The sequence below is a fragment of the Lampetra fluviatilis genome, chromosome 68 (assembly GCF_964198595.1).
Source record: "Lampetra fluviatilis chromosome 68, kcLamFluv1.1, whole genome shotgun sequence".
Taxonomy (NCBI): domain Eukaryota; kingdom Metazoa; phylum Chordata; class Hyperoartia; order Petromyzontiformes; family Petromyzontidae; genus Lampetra; species Lampetra fluviatilis.
In genome coordinates this window covers 2,458,770-2,482,186 of record NC_136342.1, presented here as the reverse complement: position 1 = coordinate 2,482,186, position 23,417 = coordinate 2,458,770, and the positions used below count along the sequence as shown (strand labels likewise).

Sequence of the window (23,417 nt, the reverse complement as noted above, 5' to 3'; positions counted from 1 at the left end):
CTGAGGCTCACAGGGCCAGACTAAGGCTCCCACAGGGTTCAGTGTTAATCAGTGAGACTCACAGAGCCAGACTAAGACTCCCACAGGGTTCAGTGTTAATCAGTGAGACTCACAGAGCCAGACTAAGGCTCCCACAGGGTTCAGTGTTAATCACTGAGACTCACAGAGCCATACAGAGGCTCCCACAGGGTTCAGTATTAATCACTGAGACTACCACAGGGTTCAGTGTTAATCACCAAGGCTCACATAGCCAGACTAAGGCTCCCACAGGGTTCAGTGTTAATCACTAAGACTACCACAGGGTTCAGTGTTGATCATACAGGCTCACATAGCCAGACTAAGGCTCCCACAGGGTTCAGTGTTAATCACCGAGACTCACAGAGCCAGACTAAGGCTCCTCCATAATGCTGTGTCTTCTGCCTTCACAGGAATATCAGAACACGGAACCTTGAGCCAACAATGATTCAATGCCGAATGCAGACTTGACTAAGCATTGTATTTGCGTCGTAAAAAAAACGAATGGCAGACGATCATAACCACGAACAATTACATCAACGACAAAGTATTGCATCGGTTACTGCGGTTAATTGACAAGAGGTTACATAAGCGTAAGTTAAAAGGACGTAACATGAACGATAATTTAAAAAAACCACGTAAACATTACAGATCGGGAGCTGAAATAATACGGAGGTGGGGTGGTGATGGAGTAGTGGTCCACTACGCCTGTGCCTCACAGCAACAAGGGGCTGGGTTTGATTCCCGATGCGAGTGCTTCTCTGTGTGAGAAGTTTGTATGATCTCCCCCTGTTCTGCAGAGTGGAGTTTGTGTGATCTCCCCCCCTGTTCTGCAGAGTGAGTGCAGTTTGTATGATCTCCCCCTGTTCTGCAGAGTGAGCGAGTGGAGTTTGTATGATCTCCCCCTGTTCTGCAGAGTGAGTGGAGTTTGTATGATCTCCCCCTGTTCTGCAGAGTGAGTGGAGTTTGTATGATCTCCCACTGTTCTACAGAGTGAGTGAGTAGAGTTTGTATGATCTCCCCCTGTTCTACAGAGTGAGTGAGTGGAGTTTGTATGATCTCACCCTGTTCTGCAGAGTGAGTGAGTGGAGTTTATATGATCTCCCCCTGTTCTGCAGAGTGAGTGAGTGGAGTTTGTATGATCTCCCCGTGTTCTGCAGAGCGAGTGAGTGGAGTTTGTATGATCTGCCCCTGTTCTGCAGAGTGAGTGAGTGGAGTTTGTATGATCTCCCCCTGTTCTGCAGAGTGAGTGAGTGGAGTTTGTATGATCTCCCCGTGTTCTGCAGAGCGAGTGAGTGGAGTTTGTATGATCTGCCCCTGTTCTGCAGAGTGAGTGAGTGGAGTTTGCAGTCTTCGTAGTGTGGGTAGTGTGGGCAGTCTGGGTAGTGTGGGTAGTCTGGGTAATCTGGGTAGTGTGGGCAGTCTGGGTAGTGTGGGCAGTCTGGGTAATCTGGGCAGTCTGGGTAGTGTGGGCAGTCTGGGTAGTGTGGGCAGTCTGGGTAGTGTGGGCAGTCTGGGTAGTGTGGGCAGTCTGGGTAGTGTGGGCAGTCTGGGTAATCTGGGCAGTCTGGGTAGTGTGGGCAGTCTGGGTAGTGTGGGCAGTCTGGGTAGTGTGGGTAATCTGGGCAGTCTGGGTAGTGTGGGTAGTCTGGGTAGTGTGGGTAGTCTGGGTAGTGTGGGTAGTGTGGGCAGTCTGGGTAGTCTGGGCAGTCTGGGTAGTGTGGGCAGTCTGGGTAGTGTGGGCAGTCTGGGTAGTGTGGGCAGTCTGGGTAATCTGGGCAGTCTGGGTAGTGTGGGTAGTCTGGGTAGTGTGGGTAGTGTGGGCAGTCTGGGTAATCTGGGCAGTCTGGGTAATCTGGGCAGTCTGGGTAGTGAGGGCACACCGGGCCAGTTGCCCGCGGGGGTGGGTAGCAGTGGTCGGTCATCGCCACACCGACGCTGCGACGTCACCGATGACATCCGACCAACGACCGACCGACCGACCGACAAGCCGGCGGCGGGCGTCTGTGCTTTGTGGCAAAACAAACAAAAAAAACTCAAGCCGGTCCGCCGTGCAAACGTCGGACCTCGACATCATGCCCGCGGATAGTGGGAGCGGCGACGTTGTATTGCGCAATATTAGTTGCTGTATTACGGGTAATAGGGAACGGGAGGCTGGGGCAGAGGTCAGCAAGATGAAGAGAGGGGGGAGGGGATGGGGGTCATAGTTCATCAGGACGAGCAGCAGGGAGAGAGGAGGATGGGGAGGATGAGGAATGGTTGGGCCCCCAAGATGTCGTAGGTTGATGAGAGGGTGGAGATTTTTTTACTTCAACGTTAACCAGGCTAAGCGATGCAGGCTAAGCAACCCGTGGTTAACGGTGCACAAGTGAAAGCTCAACAAAGTGTCTCATCATCATCATCATCGTCGTCGTCGTCGTCGTCGCCGCGACTGTCGACGCTTGCGGGAAAGAAAAAAATAACGACGGAGGACCCGGAGGAAAATAAGTAATATTTTTAAAAAAACTTTTAAAAAAATACACGCTTTAATGAAATGTACCGTACGAGTAATGGCAGAACTCCACGACTCCAGGAGGTGGCCCCGAAGCTTGCCACAACGTAAGGGGGCCGTGGTGATTTACAGCCAACGTCAGTTGAGCGTTGACAATTAGACCCAAGCCGAAACATAACATGTAAAAAATAATGTGAAAAAATATTTTTTACATTTTTTACGATAGAATATAGTATTGTCATCGGTACGACACAAGTATACCAAGTTTGCAGTCGATAACGCATTGGGAAGTGGGTTAAATTTGAGTTACAAGATTTGAGAATACAACAGAGCGATCCCACGCTACCACGGGGAGAGAGAGACACGCAAACTCCAAATATACAGCAGCAGGCATCGTCAGAGTCGGGACCTAAATCCACGACCTCCTGTACACCAGGCGAGGGAGTTAACATCTCCTAGCCACCGTGACGATGATGATGAGTGACACGCAAACTCCAAATATACAGCAGCAGGCGTCAGAGTCAGGACCTAAACCCACGACCTCCTGTACACCAGGCGAGGGAGTTAACATCTCCTAGCCACCGTGATGATGATGATGATGAGAGACACGCAAACTCCAAATATACAGCAGCAGGCGTCGTCAGGGTCGAGATCGAACCCACGACCTCCTGTACACCAGGCGATGTAGTTAACATCTCCTAGCCACTGTGGTGATGATGATGATGAGAGAGAGAGACTCAAACTCCAAATACACAGCAGCATTCGTCGTCAGGGTCAAGATCGAACCCACGACCTCCTGTACACCAGGCGCCACCACCCTGGTGACGATGACGACGATGACAGAGATGGAAGAGTGTGATTGGACGGTGGAGCGATCAGCAAGAGAGATCCGCACGGAGGAGTCTGTTTTCACAGTGGACGCCGGCACGGAGAAAGGGGGAGGAGTTCAGAGTGGGAGGGGCAGGAGGGGGGAGTGGCTACACAGGAGTCACGTGGCTTTGACGCGAGGGTTTGAGCCGATCTGTATACCGTACACCGCGTGGTGCGTGTCGTTTGCAAGCAGACGATCCCATGCATCGGGGTTTTGCCGAAGAGGCACGTGCTATGTAAGGACGCGGGGTAGTGCCGTTTCATACGTGCGGGGGGGGGGGGGGGAGTGGTTGAGGGGGGCGAGATCGTCAAAGTAGTCGCATTCGTAGCCGAGAAGATCGACCGCTGAGTTAGCGGCAGAGGTCGCAAACGGGTTTTGATTAAAGAAATGAGGTTTCTCTCATACACTGATGGTGCATTGTCTTTGAGTTGTGCGCCTTTTGGCGTCATCTGGTCCAACACCATGTGAGACTAGGCTCTAAGGAAAGCTGTCTCGGGTGTGGACCAATCAACTTCAAGGACAGTGCATACATTACCAGAGTTGTGTTTTTTGTTTAGCATTACGACCGCAGGTATTGTGGTCTATGCAAACATGACTCCTTGTAAAAAAGGTGTCAGTTTTGTTGCCAGATAGAAGGGTAAAAAAACAATTATCATATTTTTACTGGCAAATGAGGTTCCAATGGGGTTTTGATTCCTTACCCGTACCCGGCCGCACCAGGGTCGCAAACGGCTACCCGTACCCGGCCGGGTACGGGTAACCGGGTATCGGGTAGGGTACGGGTATCGGGTACCCGGTTGCGACCTCTGCGTTAGCGGTAACTGCGGGGTGAGACCGCTTCTCACGGATCCATCTCACGGCCTTCTCGGCAACGACCCCACAGCTATACGGAGCATGCCATTTGCGATTTAAGCGGGGCATGGATTATACCATTCGAGATGCGGGGGGGGGGGGGCATTCGTTTTACGTGCATCGAGCGACATGCATTAGGCTCGCTAGTGGCCCATTAGCGGAGGGTGCAAATTGAACGTAGAGGCAGCTTTCTTCTGACCCATGCAGCCTGAACACTGACACACACACAGCCTCAACACTGACACACACACACGTACACACACACACACAAGTACACGCACACACACACACGTACACACACGTACACACACACACGCAAACAGGCACACACACGCAAACACGCACACGTACACACACACACGTACACACACACGTACACACACACGTACACACACACACACACGTACACACACACACACACGAACAAAGCAGAGCCTGGCTCTGCTGCTGCTGGTTCTACTGCTACTGCTCCTACTGCTGCTGCTGCTTCTGCTTCTACTGCTTCTGGTGCTTCTACTGCTTCTGGTGCTGTTTATACTGCTTCTTCTGCTGCTGCTTCTACTGCTACTGGTGCTGCTTCAACGACTTCTTCGTCTTCTCCCCCGCGTGGCGTCGCGGCCGGGCTCCAGACGCTGCCGCCGCCGCCACCGCCACCGGCAACCGCCGGTTGCAGCAACTGGTCCGTCGCGTCGCGCAGACCCTCGTCCGTGCAACGGGTTGCGCCGATATCCCGGGGCGGGCGGGGTGGGGGGGGGGGGGTGTACAAGGCGGTTGCCGGGGGCGACGCGGGGCTTGGTGGGACGGCGCTCAGATGAAGGTGGAGTCGGCGAGGAGGCTGGCGTTGCCGTGGTGACGCGAGCGAGCCTCGAACAGCTGCTGGATGAGCAGCGACTTCTCGTGCTCCAGCTGGGAGATGCGGTCGCTCTTCTCGGATACCTCCTGCACCCGGGGGGGGGGGGGGGGGGGGGGGGGCGTGGAGGGTACGCGGGGAGACACGGCGAGACGCGGGGAGAGACGCGGGGAGAGACACGGGGAGATTTGGTGAGATATGGGGAGACACGGGGAGACACGGGGAGATTTGGTGAGAGACGTGGGGAGAAATGGGGAGGCACGGGGAGACGTGGAGAGAGACGCGGGGAGATTTGGTGAGATGTGGGGAGACACGGGGAGACACGGGGAGACACGGGGAGATTTGGTGAGAGACGTGGGGAGACACGGGGAGACACGGGGAGATGTGGAGAGAGACGCGGGGAGATTTGGTGAGATGTGGGGAGAAACGGGGAGACACGGCGAGACGCGGGGAGAGACGCGGGGAGATTTGGTGAGATGTGGGGAGACACGGGGAGACACGGGGAGACACGGGGAAACACGGGGAGATGTGGGGAGAGACACGGGGAGATGTGGTGAGAGACGCGGGAAGATTTGGTGAGATGTGGGGAGAAACGGGGAGACACGGCGAGACGCGGGGAGAGACGCGGGGAGATTTGGTGAGATGTGGGGAGACACGGGGAGACACTGGGAGACACGGGGAAACACGGGGAGATGTGGGGAGAGACACGGGGAGATGTGGAGAGAGACGCGGGGAGATTTGGTGAGATGTGGGGAGACACGGGGAGACACGGGGAGACACGGGGAGATTTGGTGAGAGACGTGGGGAGACACGGGGAGACACGGGGAGATGTGGAGAGAGACGCGGGGAGATTTGGTGAGATGTGGGGAGAAACGGGGAGACACGGCGAGACGCGGGGAGAGACGCGGGGAGATTTGGTGAGATGTGGGGAGACACGGGGAGACACGGGGAGACACGGGGAAACACGGGGAGATGTGGGGAGAGACACGGGGAGATGTGGTGAGAGACGCGGGAAGATTTGGTGAGATGTGGGGAGAAACGGGGAGACACGGCGAGACGCGGGGAGAGACGCGGGGAGATTTGGTGAGATGTGGGGAGACACGGGGAGACACTGGGAGACACGGGGAAACACGGGGAGATGTGGGGAGAGACACGGGGAGATGTGGAGAGAGACGCGGGGAGATTTGGTGAGATGTGGGGAGAAACGGGGAGACACGGCGAGACGTGGGGAGAGACGCGGGGAGATTTGGTGAGATGTGGGGAGACACGGGGAGATTTGGGGAGATGTGGGGAGAAACGGGGAGACACTGGGAGACACGGGGAAACACGGGGAGATGTGGGGAGAGACACGGGGAGATGTGGTGAGATGTGGGGAGACACGGGGAGACATGGGGAGACGTGGAGAGAGACGCGGGGAGATTTGGTGAGATGTGGGGAGACACGGGGAGATTTGGTGAGATGTGGGGAGACACGGGGAGACACGGGGAGACACGGGGAGACACGGCGAGACGCGGGGAGAGACGCGGGGAGATTTGGTGAGATGTGGGGAGACACGGGGAGATTTGGTGAGATGTGGGGAGACACGGGGAGACACGGGGAGACACGGGGAGACACGGCGAGACGCGGGGAGACGCGGGGAGAGACGCGGGGAGATTTGGTGAGATGTGGGGAGACACGGGGAGATTTGGTGAGATGTGGGGAGACACAGCGAGACGTGGGGAGAGACGCGGGGAGATTTGGTGAGACGTGGGGAGAGACACGGGGAGATTTGGTGAGATGTGGGGAGACACGGCGAGACGTGGGGAGAGACGCGGGGAGATTTGGTGAGATGTGGGGAGACACGGGGAGATTCGGGGAGATGTGGGGAGAAACGGGGAGACACTGGGAGACACGGGGAAACAAGGGGAGATGTGGGGAGAGACGCGGGGAGATTTGGGGAGATGTGGGGAGAAACGGGGAGACACTGGGAGACACGGGGAAACACGGGGAGATGTGGGGAGAGACACGGGGAGATTTGGGGAGATGTGGGGAGAAACGGGGAGACACTGGGAGACACGGGGAAACAAGGGGAGATGTGGGGAGAGACGCGGGGAGATTTGGGGAGATGTGGGGAGAAACGGGGAGACACTGGGAGACACGGGAAACACGGGGAGATGTGGGGAGAGACACGGGGAGATGTGGAGAGAGACGCGGGGAGATTTGGTGAGATGTGGGGAGAGACGGGGAGACACGGGGAGATGTGGGGAGAGACGTGGGGAGAAATGGGGAGACACGGGGAGGCACGGGGAGACGTGGAGAGAGACGCAGGGAGATTTGGTGAGATGTGGGGAGACACGGGGAGATTTGGGGAGATGTGGGGAGAAACGGGGAGACACTGGGAGACACAGGGAAACACGGGGAGATGTGGGGAGAGACACGGGGAGATGTGGTGAGATGTGGGGAGAAACGGGGAGATTTGGTGAGATGTGGGGAGAGACACGGGGAGACACGGGGAGATTTGGGGAGATGTGGAGAGACACGGGGAGATTTGGTGAGATGTGGGGAGAAACGGGGAGAGACGTGGGGGGACACGGGGAGACACGTGAGCTGGAGGGAGGGGCGAGGGAGTTACACACCTGGGGGGTGGTGGTGGTGAGGGTGAGGGTGAGGGAGTTACACACCTGGGGGGGTGGTGGTGGTGAGGGTGGTGGTGGGGGGTGAGGGGTGGTGCGAGGGAGCTGCTACTCACCTGGCTGGTGGTGGTGGTGAGGGTGATGGTGGTGGTGGTGGTGGTGAGGGGTGAGCGTGGTGCGAGGGAGCTGCTACTCACCTGGCTGGTGGTGGTGGTGAGGGTGATGGTGGTGGTGGTGGTGAGGGGGTGAGCGTGGTGCGAGGGAGCTGCTACTCACCTGGTGGTGGTGGTGAGGGTGGGGGTGAGGGTGGTGGTGAGGGTGGTGGTGAGGGGTGAGCGTGGTGCGAGGGAGCTGCTACTCACCTGGTGGTGGTGGTGAGGGTGGGGGTGAGGGTGGTGGTGAGGGTGGTGGTGAGGGGTGAGCGTGGTGCGAGGGAGCTGCTACTCACCTGGTGGTGGTGGTGAGGGTGGGGGTGAGGGTGGTGGTGAGGGTGGTGGTGAGGGGTGAGCGTGGTGCGAGGGAGCTGCTACTCACCTGGTGGTGGTGGTGAGGGTGGGGGTGAGGGTGGTGGTGAGGGTGGTGGTGAGGGGTGAGCGTGGTGCGAGGGAGCTGCTACTCACCTGGTGGTGGTGGTGAGGGTGGGGGTGAGGGTGAGGGGTGGTGGTGGTGGTGAGGGGTGAGCGTGGTGCGAGGGAGCTGCTACTCACCTGGCTGGTGGTGGTGGTGAGGGTGGTGGTGAGGGTGGTGGTGAGGGGTGAGCGTGGTGCGAGGGAGCTGCTACTCACCTGGCTGGTGGTGGTGGTGAGGGTGGTGGTGGTGGTGGTGGTGAGGGGTGAGCGTGGTGCGAGGGAGCTGCTACTCACCTGGTGGTGGTGAGGGTGGGGGTGAGGGGTGGTGGTGAGGGTGGTGGTGAGCGTGGTGCGAGGGAGCTGCTACTCACCTGGCTGGTGGTGGTGGTGAGGGTGGTGGTGGTGGTGGTGGTGGTGAGGGGTGAGCGTGGTGCGAGGGAGCTGCTACTCACCCGCGTGAGCAGCCGGTTCTGGTCGCGCAGCACACACAGTGCTTGCTGCAGAACGCTGGCGCTGGGCGCCGTGGGGGGCCCGTAGCCCTCGGCCCCGCAAGTCCCGGCCTGCCCCCCCCCAACAGCAACATGGACACATTCACAATAAAGACGACGACGATGATGATGATGATGTTGTTGATGTTGTTGATGATGATGGCGGTGGTGGTGGTGATGATCAAGCCCCGTGATGGTGGTGGTGAGTGGGTGAGATGTTAACTACCTCGCCGGGTATACAGGAGGTCGTGGGTTCGATCCCGACCCTGACAACGCCTGCTACTGCTGTATATTTGGAGTCTGCGTCTCTCTCATCATCACGGTGGCTAGGAGATGTTAACTACCTCGCCTGGTACACAGGAGGTCGTTGGTTCGATCCCGACCCTGACGACATCTGCTGCTGTATATTCGGAGTCTGCGTCTCTCATCATCATCACGGTGGCTAGGAGATGTTAACTACCTCGCCTGGTACGCAGGAGGTCGTGGGTTCGATCCTGACCCTGACGACGCCTGCTGCTGCTGTATATTTGGAGTCTGCGTGTCTCTCTCTCTCTCTCGCCGTGGTCGGGGGGTGGGTAAGGGGGGTGGGTAAGGGGGGGGGGGGGTTGTCGCTTCTGAATGAAAGATAGCTACGCAAGCAGCTCACGTGGCGGGAGGGGAGGGGCCTTACCCATGGTGCACCTTTTGGCGTCATCTGGTCCAACACCATGTGAGACTAGGCTCTAAGGAAAGCTGTCTCGGGTGTGGACCAATCAACTTCAAGGACAGTGCACATACAATATCAGAGTTATGTTTTTTGTTGGCATTCCGACTGCAGGTATTGTCGTCTATGCAAACATGACTCCTTGTGAAAGAAAGGCGTCAGTTTTGTTGCCAGATAGAAGGGTAAAAAAAACAATTATCTTACCCATGGCTGTTTATTTTAAAAAAAACTGTGTTTTTCTAGCCGCGACGATGTCACGGCGCCGTCACCTTTGCCGACTCGGTGACCTCCGCCAGGATGCGTGTCGCCTCCTGGATCCTGTGGTAGAGCTGCCCCAGGCGGGCCGGGTTCACGTCCGACGGGTGACCCTGCTGCCGGGCCAACGCAAAATACCGGCGGTGCAAGCGCTGTAATAATACAGTAATCCCTCGCGGTGGGGCATGGTGAGGCGTGGTGGGGCACGGTGGGGCACGGTGGGGCACGGTGTGTCCTGGTGGGGCGTGGTGGGGCGTGGTGGGGCGCGGTGGGGCACGGTGTGTCCTGGTGGGGCGTGGTGGGGCGTGGTGGGGCGCGGTGGGGCACGGTGGGGCACGGTGTGTCCTGGTGGGGCACGGTGTGTCGTGGTGGGGCACGGTGTGTCGTGGTGGGGCACGGTGTGTCGTGGTGGGGCGTGGTGGGGCACGGTGTGTCGTGGTGGGGCACGGTGTGTCGTGGTGGGGCGTGGTGGGGCACGGTGGGGCACGGTGTGTCGTGGTGGGGCGTGGTGGGGCGCGGTGGGGCACGGTGTGTCGTGGTGGGGCGTGGTGGGGCGCGGTGGGGCGCGGTGGGGCACGGTGTGTCGTGGTGGGGCGTGGTGGGGCGTGGTGGGGCGCGGTGGGGCACGGTGTGTCGTGGTGGGGCGTGGTGGGGCGCGGTGGGGCGCGGTGGGGCACGGTGTGTCGTGGTGGGGCGTGGTGGGGCACGGTGGGGCGCGGTGGGGCACGGTGTGTCGTGGTGGGGCGCGGTGGGGCGCGGTGGGGCGCGGTGGGGCACGGTGTGTCGTGGTGGGGCGTGGTGGGGCGCGGTGGGGCGCGGTGGGGCACGGTGTGTCGTGGTGGGGCGTGGTGGGGCGTGGTGGGGCGCGGTGTGTCGTGGTGGGGCGTGGTGTGTCCTGGTGGGGCGTGGTGGGGCGCGGTGGGGCACGGTGGGGCACGGTGTGTCGTGGTGGGGCGTGATGGGGCGCGGTGGGGCACTGTGTGTCGTGGTGGGGCACGGTGTGTCCTGGTGGGGCGTGGTGGGGCGCGGTGGGGCACGGTGGGGCACGGTGTGTCGTGGTGGGGCGCGGTGGGGCACGGTGTGTCGTGGTGGGGCGCGGTGGGGCACGGTGTGTCGTGGTGGGGCACGGTGGGGCACGGTGTGTCGTGGTGGGGCGCGGTGGGGCACGGTGGGGCACGGTGTGTCGTGGTGGGGCACGGTGGGGCACGGTGTGTCGTGGTGGGGCACGGTGGGGCACGGTGTGTCGTGGTGGGGCGCGGTGGGGCACGGTGTGTCGTGGTGGGGCACGGTGTGTCGTGGTGGGGCACGGTGTGTCGTGGTGGGGCGTGGTGGGGCACGGTGTGTCGTGGTGGGGCACGGTGTGTCGTGGTGGGGCGTGGTGGGGCACGGTGTGTCGTGGTGGGGCACGGTGTGTCGTGGTGGGGCGTGGTGGGGCACGGTGGGGCACGGTGTGTCGTGGTGGGGCGTGGTGGGGCGCGGTGGGGCACGGTGTGTCGTGGTGGGGCGTGGTGGGGCGCGGTGGGGCGCGGTGGGGCACGGTGTGTCGTGGTGGGGCGTGGTGGGGCGTGGTGGGGCGCGGTGGGGCACGGTGTGTCGTGGTGGGGCGTGGTGGGGCGCGGTGGGGCGCGGTGGGGCACGGTGTGTCGTGGTGGGGCGTGGTGGGGCACGGTGGGGCGCGGTGGGGCACGGTGTGTCGTGGTGGGGCGTGGTGGGGCGCGGTGGGGCGCGGTGGGGCACGGTGTGTCGTGGTGGGGCGTGGTGGGGCGCGGTGGGGCGCGGTGGGGCACGGTGTGTCGTGGTGGGGCGTGGTGGGGCGTGGTGGGGCGCGGTGTGTCGTGGTGGGGCGTGGTGTGTCCTGGTGGGGCGTGGTGGGGCGCGGTGGGGCACGGTGGGGCACGGTGTGTCGTGGTGGGGCGCGGTGGGGCACGGTGTGTCGTGGTGGGGCACGGTGTGTCCTGGTGGGGCGTGGTGGGGCGCGGTGGGGCACGGTGGGGCACGGTGTGTCGTGGTGGGGCGCGGTGGGGCACGGTGTGTCGTGGTGGGGCGCGGTGGGGCACGGTGTGTCGTGGTGGGGCACGGTGGGGCACGGTGTGTCGTGGTGGGGCGCGGTGGGGCACGGTGGGGCACGGTGTGTCGTGGTGGGGCACGGTGGGGCACGGTGTGTCGTGGTGGGGCACGGTGGGGCACGGTGTGTCGTGGTGGGGCGCGGTGGGGCACGGTGTGTCGTGGTGGGGCGTGGTGGGGCGTGGTGGGGCGCGGTGGGGCACGGTGGGGCACGGTGTGTCGTGGTGGGGCGCGGTGGGGCACGGTGTGTCGTGGTGGGGCATGGTGGGGCACGGTGTGTCGTGGTGGGGCGCGGTGGGGCACGGTGGGGCACGGTGTGTCGTGGTGGGGCGCGGTGGGGCACGGTGTGTCGTGGTGGGGCATGGTGGGGCACGGTGTGTCGTGGTGGGGCGCGGTGGGGCACGGTGGGGCACGGTGTGTCGTGGTGGGGCGTGGTGGGGCGTGGTGGGGCGCGGTGGGGCACGGTGGGGCACGGTGTGTCGTGGTGGGGCATGGTGAGGCACGGTGTGTCGTGGTGGGGCGCGGTGGGGCACGGTGTGTCGTGGTGGGGCGCGGTGGGGCACGGTGGGGCACGGTGTGTCGTGGTGGGGCGTGGTGGGGCGTGGTGGGGCGCGGTGGGGCACGGTGGGGCACGGTGTGTCGTGGTGGGGCATGGTGAGGCACGGTGTGTCGTGGTGGGGCGCGGTGGGGCACGGTGTGTCGTGGTGGGGCGCGGTGGGGCACGGTGTGTCGTGGTGGGGCGCGGTGGGGCACGGTGTGTCGTGGTGGGGCGTGGTGGGGCACGGTGGGGCACGGTGGGGCACGGTGTGTCGTGGTGGGGCGCGGTGGGGCACGGTGGGGCACGGTGTGTCGTGGTGGGGCACGGTGGGGCACGGTGGGGCACGGTGTGTCGTGGTGGGGCACGGTGGGGCACGGTGGGGCACGGTGTGTCGTGGTGGGGCGTGGTGGGGCGTGGTGGGGCGCGGTGGGGCACGGTGGGGCACGGTGTGTCGTGGTGGGGCGCGGTGGGGCACGGTGGGGCACGGTGTGTCGTGGTGGGGCGTGGTGGGGCGTGGTGGGGCGCGGTGGGGCACGATGGGGCACGGTGTGTCGTGGTGGGGCGTGGTGGGGCGTGGTGGGGCGCGGTGGGGCACGGTGGGGCACGGTGTGTCCTGGTGGGGCGTGGTGGGGCACGGTGGGGCGTGGTGGGGCACGGTGGGGCACGGTGTGTCGTGGTGGGGCACGGTGGGGCACGGTGGGGCGTGGTGGGGCGCGGTGTGTCCTGGTGGGGCGCGGTGGGGCACGGTGTGTCGTGGTGGGGCACGGTGTGTCCTGGTGGGGCGCGGTGTGTCATGGTGGGGCACGGTGGGGCACGGTGTGTCGTGGTGGGGCACGGTGTGTCATGGTGGGGCACGGTGGGGCACGGTGGGGCGTGGTGGGGCGCGGTGTGTCCTGGTGGGGCGCGGTGGGGCACGGTGGGGCACGGTGGGGCACGGTGTGTCGTGGTGGGGCACGGTGTGTCCTGGTGGGGCACGGTGGGGCGTGGTGGGGCGCGGTGGGGCGTGGTGGGGCACGGTGGGGCACGGTGGGGCGTGGTGGGGCACGGTGGGGCACGGTGGGGCGTGGTGGGGCACGGTGGGGCACGGTGGGGCACGGTGGGGCGTGGTGGGGCGTGGTGGGGCACGGTGTGTCCTGGTGGGGCGCGGTGGGGCACGGTGGGGCACGGTATGTCGTGGTGGGGCACGGTGGGGCACGGTGGGGCGTGGTGGGGCGCGGTGGGGCACGGTGTGTCCTGGTGGGTCGTGGTGGGGCGTGGTGGGGCACGGTGGGGCACGGTGGGGCACGGTGTGTCGTGGTTACCGGGGGAGCCCCTCCGTCCCTCCGCCCCCTCCCCGTGACCTCGTCCTGCAGGCGACCCCGGGCCGAGTCGAGGGCACGCAGAGCAGAGCCCAGCGCCTCCTGCTGATGCACCGCCGCCACCTGCACCACCACCACCACAACCACCACCACCACCAACAACAACAACAACAATCACCACCACCACCACAACCACCACCACCAACAACAATCACCATCACAACCACCACCACCATCACAACCACCACAACCACCAACAACAACAACCACCACCATGACAACCACCACAACCACCACCATCACAACCACCACCATCACAACCACCACAACCACCACCACTAACAACAACCACCACCACCAACAATAACCACCACCATCACAACCACCACCACCACGACCACCAACAACAACCACCACCACAACCACCACCACCACCACCACCACAACCACCACCACCACAACCACCACCACCACAACCACCACCACCACCACCACCACCACCACAACCACCACCACCACAACCACCACAACCACCAACAACAACCACCACCACAACCACCACCACCACAACCACCACCAACAACCACCACCACCAACAACCACCACCATCACAACCACCACCGTTACTATAAAAACACATTAACATGACCACCAACAACCACGCCACACCGTGTGATGGTGATGTACCGTGTGATGGTCGAGACCCGTGATGGTGGTGATGGTGGTGATGGTGATGATGGTGATGGTGATGATGGTGGTGATGGTGATGGTGATGATGGTGGTGATGGTGATGATGGTGATGATGGTGATGGTGATGATGGTGGTGATGGTGATGATGGTGGTGATGGTGATGATGGTGGTGGTGATGATGGTGATGGTGGTGATGGTGATGATGGTGGTGATGGTGATGTACCGTGTGATGGTCGAGACCCGTGATGGTGGTGATGGTGGTGGTGATGGTGGTGATGGTGATGTACCGTGTGATGGTGATAGTGATGGTGCTGATGGTGGTGATGATGGTGGTGTACCGTGTGATGGTCGAGACCCGTGATGGTGGTGATGGTGGTGTTGGTGATGTACCGTGTGATGGTCGAGACCAGTGATGGTGGTGATGATGATGATGGTGGTGATGATGGTGGTGATGGTGGTGATGGTGATGTACCGTGTGATGGTCGAGACCTGTGATGGTGGTGATGATGATGATGATGGTGGTGATGATGATGATGATGGTGGTGATGGTGGTGTACCGTGTGATGGTCGAGTCCCGTGATGGTGGTGATGATGATGATGGTGGTGATGATGGTGGTGATGGTGGTGATGGTGGTGGTGATGGTGGTGTACCGTGTGATGGTCGAGTCCCGTGATGGTGGTGATGGTGGTGATGGTGATGATGGTGGTGATGATGGTGGTGATGGTGGTGATGGTGGTGGTGTACCGTGTGATGGTCGAGTCCCGTGATGGTGGTGATGATGATGATGGTGGTGGTGATGATGGTGGTGATGGTGGTGATGGTGGTGGTGATGGTGATGTACCGTGTGATGGTCGAGTCCCGTGATGGTGGTGATGGTGGTGATGGTGATGTACCGTGTGATGGTCGAGACCCGTGATGGTGGTGATGGTGATGTACCGTGTGATGGTCGAGACCCGTGATGGTGGTGATGGTGGTGATGGTGATGTACCGTGTGATGGTCGAGACCCGTGATGGTGGTGATGGTGATGTACCGTGTGATGGTCGAGTCCCGTGATGGTGGTGATGGTGTGCCTTCTGTGCTCTCCCCTCGCTGAGCTCCTGTTTCTCCGCGGCTCAGCGTCGCACATCGCCATCATCGCCATCGCCGCTGTGCTGCTGTCACTGTGAGAACGGCCCATCACCCTCATCGCGCCTATCAACAACATCAACAACATCAACAACATCAACAACATCAACAACATCACCATCGACATGATCACCAACATCACCATCGATATCATCATCACTATCAGCATCATCACCGCCATCATCACTATCAACATCACTATCAACATCACTATCGACATGATCACCAACATCACCATCAATATCATCATCACTATCAGCATCATCACCGCCATCATCACTATCAACATCACCACCATCACTATCGACATGATCACCAACATCACCATCAATATCATCACCACTATCAGCATCATCACCGCCATCATCACTATCAACATCACCACCATCACTATCGACATGATCACCAACATCACCATCAATATCATCACCACTATCAGCATCATCATCACCGCTTTCAACATCACCGCCATCATCACTATCAACATCATCATCACCCACTCAATGACCCACTCATACATTCACTCACCCAAAGACCCACTCACCCACCCACCTACCAAATTACTTACCCACCCACCAACCCACTCACCCACTCACCCACAAAATTACTTACCCACCCACCAACTCACTCACACACCCACCCACCCACTCACTCATCCACCCACCCACTCACCCACCCACTCACCCACCCCACCCACCAAATTACCCACCCACCCTCTCACTCATCCACCCACTCAACCACTCATCCACCCACTCAACCACCCACCCACCCACCCACCAAATTACCCACTCACCCACCCACCCACTCACTCACCCACTCACTCACCCACTCACTCACCCACCCACCCCACCCACCAAATTACCCACCCACTCACCCACCAAATTACTTACTCACCCACCCACCCACCAAATTACCCAACCACCCACCCACTCACCATCAACGGCGGGGTTCAGCAAACGAGGCACGAGCGGAGGAGGAGGCAGTGGTGGCGGCGGGGAGGAAGGTGGAGGATGTGGTGGAGGTGGTGGTGGTGGAGGAGGTGGTGGAGGAGGAGGAGGAGGCCCCAGGGAGTCCAGCCCGTCCAGCGACTGCAGGCTGCGTGTGGCCAACGACGCCCGCTTCTCCCACGCGGCACCACCGCCACCACCACCACCACTACCACCACCACCACCGCCACCACCGCCACCACCGCCACCACCGCCACCACCACCACCACTGCCACCACCACCACCGGCAGCTCCGCTGGCGGGCCGAAGGCGCATCGCCGCCGTCGGCTTTGCCGAAGTGGCCGTCGTCTGGTGGTGCACGGGGGGGGGGGGGAGGAATCCGATGAGCCATCAAGCTCTTTGTCAAAGATGTCCCGTAAGGGGGCACGGGGTCAACGAATTACCGTGACCCCCCCCCCCCCGTCACCACCCACCCACTCTCGACCACCGTGCCACAGAGACACACAGAGCCACACACAGAGAGCCACACACACAGAGAGCCACACACACAGACACACACACAGATACACACACACAGACTCACACACAGACACACACACAGTCACACACATAAAGCCACACAGAGAGCCACACACAGAGAGCCACACAGAGCCACACAGTCACACACAGACACACACAGAGGCACACAGACAGCTACACAGACACACACACAGAGCCACACACACAGAGCCACACACAGACACACACACAGCCACACACAGACAGCCACACAGACACACACACAGTGCCACACACAGAGACACACACAGAGACACACACTGAGACACACACAGAGACACACACAGAGACACACACAGAGACACACACAGAGACTCACACAGAGACACACACAGAGACACACACTGAGACACACACAGAGACTCACACAGAGACACACACAGAGACTCACACAGAGACACACACAGAGACTCACACAGAGACTCACACAGAGACACACACAGAGACTCACACAGAGACACACACTGAGACACACACAGAGACACACACAGAGACACACACTGAGACACACACAGAGACACACACAGAGACTCACACAGAGACTCACACAGAGACACACACTGAGACTCACACAGAGACACACACAGAGACACACACAGAGAGCCACACACAGAGAGCCACACACAGATACACAGACACACAGAGCCACACAGAGCCACACACACAGAGCCACACACACAGAGCCACACAGAGAGTCACACAGAGAGTCACACAGAGCCACACACAGAGAGTCACACAGAGCCACACACAGAGCCACACACAGAGCCACACAGACACACACAGAGCCACACAGAGCCACACAGAAAGCCACACACAGACACACACAGAGACACACAGACACACACACAGACACACACACAGAGCCACACAGACACACAGAGACACACACAGAGAGCCACACACACAGAGCCACACACAGACACACAGACAGACACACACAGAGCCACACAGAGCCACACAGAAAGCCACACACAGACACACACAGAGACACACAGACACACACACACACAGAGCCACACAGACACACAGAGACACACACAGAGAGCCACACACACAGAGCCACACACAGACACACAGACAGACACACAGAGCCACACAGACACACAGAGAGACACACACACACAGAGCCACACAGGCAGACACACACACACACAGCGAGCCAATGTCATGACAACCCTCTGTTCAACGGGTCCGCTTTTCTCCGGGCCGAGTGCCCAGCGGCGTCGCCACTTCACTCCGGAGTCTCCGTGACCCCCGCCCGGTGTGCCAGCGCGGCACGGGGCCCTGTCGGTGCGGTGTGGTGCGGTGCGGAGAGCTCAGCACACGGCAGATGCCTTGCGCAGCGCGACTCACGACCTCCTCTCAATACCAAGATCCAGGATGGTCGTCGTGTCTACGCGCCGCTACTCGGTGGCAGCCCCAACAGTCTGGAACGATGTCACCACTTCTGCACATTCGCAGCATCGCCTCAATCGCCTCCTTCAAGAGACACTTTAAAACTCACCTCTACAGCCACGTGCGCTTTCGAGCGACTCTGAGCTTGGCTCCGCGCCTCTGAGTTGCGGCCACTACGTCTGCAAATTTGCCAGCCGCGTTACAAATTGAACTATTATTATTATTGTTATTAATCGCTCCACCACCTCACCGACAGCGATGCCGGTGGCGACGAAGGGGTCGGCGGCGTTGACGTTGACGTTGACGACGACGTCGACGACGACGACGAGGAGGAGGATGGCACCGGCTCCGGTTCTTCCGTCGCGTCCATCTCCTCGGCGGCGCGACCCAAACCCGCGGCGAAGCGCTCGAAGGTCAGGTGACCTCCGGGAGAAGCCGCCCTCCGGAGCGCGGCGAGAACTCCGCTGCCGACACCGTCACCGCCGCCACCGTCACCGCCACCGCCCCAGCGAGATTCTATCTCGGCCACGTGCACGACTCCTCGGCCGACGTCGTCTAACGCGGCGAACAGCGGCCGCAGGCTCTCGACGAAGGCGCTGGGCAGCGGAGTTGCGTCGTGTCGCTCGCGGTCCGGTCGGCGATGACGGTTGCGATTCTGATCGTGCTGCTGCTGCTGCTCATGCTGCTGCTGCTGCTGTTGCCGAATGTCACGATGATCGTGATGACGACGCTCAAGCTGCTGCTGCTGATTGTGCTCTTGCTGATGATTGTGCTGCTGTTGCTGTTCCTGCTGATGACGATGATGCGACTGCAGATGATGCTCCTGCCTGTCCTGCTGCTGCTGCTGCTGCTGCTGCTGCAACTCCTGCCAATGATGCTGCAGCTGCTGCTTGTGCTTCTGACGCAGACGCTGCTGCTGATTGTGCTGCTGCTGCTGCTGCCGCCGCTGCTGCTGCTGCTGCTCCTGCTGCTGACGCTGCAGGTGGTGATGCAGCTGCTGCTTGTGCTGCTGCTGCAGCCGCCACTCTTTCTGATGCAGCTGCTGCTGCTGCTGCTGAGGAGTTGGGCGAAGGTGGCGACCGGGGAGAGCGGCCACAGCACTCATCTTGCCGGTTGCGGCGGCGGCGGTGGAAACTCCACGTTCCTGTGCAGGGAGGAGACACACCGGTCAATCGAGCAGCACGCGCCCTCGCAGTCACGGGGAAGAGCGGACGTGCACGCCGTGCGGATTCTGGTAATCGAGGTTGTTCGTTTGGGGCGGATCGCGCAAACCAGAGGTTGCAACCGGGTGCCCGATACCCGTACCCTACCCGATACCCGGCTACCCGTACCCGGCCGAGTACGGGTACGGGTAGCCGTTTGCGACCCTGGTGCGGCCGGGTACGGGTAGGCCGTGAGTCACTGCCTCCGCGCAGTGGTGGATGATCCTCGTAGCAAAAGCGGCTACAAATGTAGTAGCTACTACATATGTAGTAGCTACTACAAATGTATTAGCTACTACATATGTAGTAGCTACAGGCCCCGCACTTTCAAAGGCCCCGCGCTAAACGCTTTCAAGCTCTCGATTCAGCGATTCTGCACTTGCTCTATTACTATAGTACTATACCGCCTTCAACTTTTGCGAACGACCGGGCGTTTAATGTTAGCGATTTGTCGTATCATCTGGCTGCAGAGCAGATGAAAAAATACAATTTACTTGACTATGCAAGTAAAACTATTTCCGTGTTTTCATATTTGCGTCGTTTTTCTTTTTCAATTTAGGGCCCCTTTAGAACGCATGGCAGAGGTCGCAACCGGGTACCCGATACCCGTACCCTACCCGATACCCGTACTCTACCCGATACCCGGCTACCCGTACCCGGCCGGGTACAGATACCCGTTTGCGACCCTGGTGCGGCCGGGTACGAGTACGGGTAGGCCGTGAGTCACTGGTGAGTCACCGTGATTGTCACTCATTTCCCAACGTCTTGTCTCTTCTCACAATTCAAGTTCCTAGAATCAACCCACCCGCGCCTGCAACACGGCTTCATCCCAGAGGTCGCAATCAGGTACCCGATACCCGTACCCTACAGAGCCACACACACAGCCACACATGGAAATAATAAAATAAAAAAATAAAACATCAAAAAAGAATATATTTACATCATAAAATGTTATTTCTTATTATTTTATTATTTCCATTCTACGTGACTTTACCGAAAGAACCAAGAAGATGAATCCCTGCAGTCACGAAAGCTTTAAATCGAAATTTAAATTTGAAATGTTTTATTTTTTATTTTATTATTTCCCTATAAGCGGAAGCGTATATATAAGTCGGTTTCGAAGGCGCATTTAACAATAATTGAACAGACTGGGACAGAGATATCCTTCTGATGGAAGTGCGTTCTGTAGTCTGGGTGGAGGATTTACACGATGACAATGATCTACACTATGGGAACCTCATTTGCCAGTAAAAATATGATAATTGGTTTTTTACCCTTCTATCTGGCAACAAAACTGACACCTTTTTACAAGGAGTCATGTTTGCATAGACCGCAATACCTGCAGTCATAAATACAAACAAAAGAACATAACTCTGATAATGTGCACTGTCCTTGAAGTTGATTGGTCCACACCCGAGACAGCTTTCCTCAGAGCCTAGTCTCACATGGGTTGGACCAGATGACGCCAAAAGGCGCACAACTCAAAGACAATGCACCATCAGAGTATGAGAGCTCGGGGCAAGCATCTACACTATGGGAACCTCATTTGCCAGTAAAAATATGATAATTGGTTTTTTACCCTTCTATCTGGCAACAAAACTGACACCTTTTTACAAGGAGTCATGTTTGCATGGACCGCAATACCTGCAGCTATAAATACAATGATCTCGGTCACCCATAGACCTGAAGGAATAGAGAGAGAGAGAGAGAGAAAGAAAGAAAATCTGCAAAATAAGTATAACCCGTAAAAAGAAAGTTTTTCACTCTAAATCCTTTATATGCGTGGCGGCTAGAGTCCTCTCGTCCTCTGGCTTGAGATGGCTGCCACCTATGGGTCAGATGATTGCATTGCACCATTAAGCAATTGGTAATTAAATATAATATTTTTGTCCTAAACATTAATTGTCACGCACAACGAGTCTGTGTGGAAAATGTCAGCTCGATTGGATCACGGGAAGTGGGTTAAAAAACGACCGAAAGATTTGCACGGTCCTAAGCAAGCAAGCGAACTTAATATAAAGGATTTAATAACATTTCAAGCCATCGCTGTAGAGGGAGGGAGGGGGGTGTCAAAAACGCAGTGGCATGGTGCAATTGATTGATTTTGGACCCATAGTGAGGGGTTAATTCACGAGCTGCAGAATTTTTTTAAATCCTTTATATTAAGTTCACTTGCTTGCTTGCGCGATTATGACCGTGCAAATTTTTCGGTCGTTTTTTAACCCACTTCCCGTGATCCAATCGAGCTGACATTTTGCACACAGACTCGTTGTGCGTGACATTTTTTTTCGTGAAAAAAAATTTCCAAAATTTTCCACTGTTTAGGGAATTTTTTAAAAATATTTAATTACCAATTGTTTAATTCTGCCAGACAATCATCTGACCATAGGTGGCAGCCATCTCAAGCCAGAGGACGAGAGGACCCTAGCCGCCACGCATATAAAGGATTTATAGTGAAAAACTTTGTTTTTACGGGCTAATTTTTTTAATCCTTTATATTAAGTTCACTTGCTTGCGCGCTTACGACCGTGCAAATCTTTCGGTCGTTTTTTTAACCCACTTCCCGTGATCCAATGGAGCTGACATTTTGCACACAGACTCGTTGTGCGTGACAATTTATTTTCGTGAAAAAATAAATTCCAAAATTTTCCACTTTTTAGGAAAAAAAAATTTCATATTTAATTTAAAATACCAATGTGATAAAAATGAAACTCTTACTCAAGAAAAACAGAAATGAATAATAAAATAAAACCGATGCCACACATATAAAGGATTTATAGTGAAAAACTTTGTTTTTACGGGTTAATTTTTTTCTTTAACCTTGTCCCAAAAACAAAGATCCACACCCCTCAGTGGAGCGTCACGCAGATGATTGAGGGCAAGTGCTGTCCACAAAGACAAAGCTCCCCCGTGTAGCCTGTGACAGGCTGTTGGGGCAAGTGCTGTCCGCGGGCAAAGACAAAGCTCCCCCGTGTAGCCTTTGACCGGCTGTAGGGGCAAGTGCTGTTAGCAGCAGCATCCTATGAAGGACGGACGGCACACACACACTGAGGGTGTGGGTGCCCACCACCACAAAAACAAAGGTCCCCCGTGTAGCCTCTAACAGGCTGTAGGGGCAAGTGCTGTCCGCAAGCTAAGACAAAGATCCCCCGTGTAGCCTCTAACAGGCTGTAGGGCCAAGTGCTGTCCGCGGGCAAAGACAAAGATCCCCCGTGTAGCCTCTTAACAGGCTGTAGGGGCAAGTGCTGTCCGCAAAGCAAAGACAAAGCTCACCCGTGTAGCCTGTGACAGGCTGTAGGGGCAAGTGCTGTTAGCGAGTAGCGAGTAGCAGCACCTATGAAGGCTACCGGCGCTGTGGCACACGAGGGGGTGGGTGGCCAGCACCACGCCCGGCCGCCTTTGTCTCCCCAGCGGCGATGTTTACTACGCACCGCGCCAGGTTACTCATTTAAGGCCGAGTCGACCTAGGGGAGGCCCAGGACCGGTCCAGATTAATCGCCACTGGCGATGTTGGCCGTGAGCGAGAATCGAACCCGGGTCGCCAGGTTCGTAGCTCAGCGCGCTAACCGCTGCACCACCGCTCCCTCACGCGCGCGCCCGCACACACACTCGATCGGAAATCGATGGATCGATATAAGAATCGAAGCGATCGATCGCTGCCATACTTCACCAATTCTGGTACGAACGGCCGCATTGGAGTCCACTCCACTTCCGCGTTCACCCGTACAAGCCCCTCCCCTCCCCCATCTCATTTGCATAGCGCGCTTCCCATTGGCTGAGCCGCGCGCCCTTGTTTTGAGCGGAGACGCTCTCCCATTGGAGGAGGGCAGCGGCAGCGCCGCTAGACGGCCTCTGATTGGCTCGTTTGAAATTACGTCGTTAACGTTGTCGT

General features: G+C 58.5%; 1 protein-coding gene across 1 annotated transcript; it reads right to left on the bottom strand.

The window, feature by feature from the left end:
- Positions 1 to 482: 482 nt before the first annotated feature.
- Positions 483 to 23,263, bottom strand: SAPCD2 (suppressor APC domain containing 2). Its single transcript, XM_078882978.1, has 9 exons — positions 23,196 to 23,263; positions 18,574 to 19,467; positions 16,638 to 16,718; positions 16,358 to 16,586; positions 15,329 to 15,489; positions 13,610 to 13,729; positions 9,721 to 9,822; positions 8,713 to 8,820; positions 483 to 5,168 (listed from the first exon to the last, which is right to left on the bottom strand). The coding sequence occupies exons 1-9, from the start codon at positions 23,217 to 23,219 to the stop codon at positions 5,037 to 5,039; spliced, it is 1,851 nt and encodes a 616-aa protein (XP_078739104.1). The 5' UTR covers positions 23,220 to 23,263; the 3' UTR covers positions 483 to 5,036.
- Between the last annotated feature and the right edge of the window lie 154 nt (positions 23,264 to 23,417).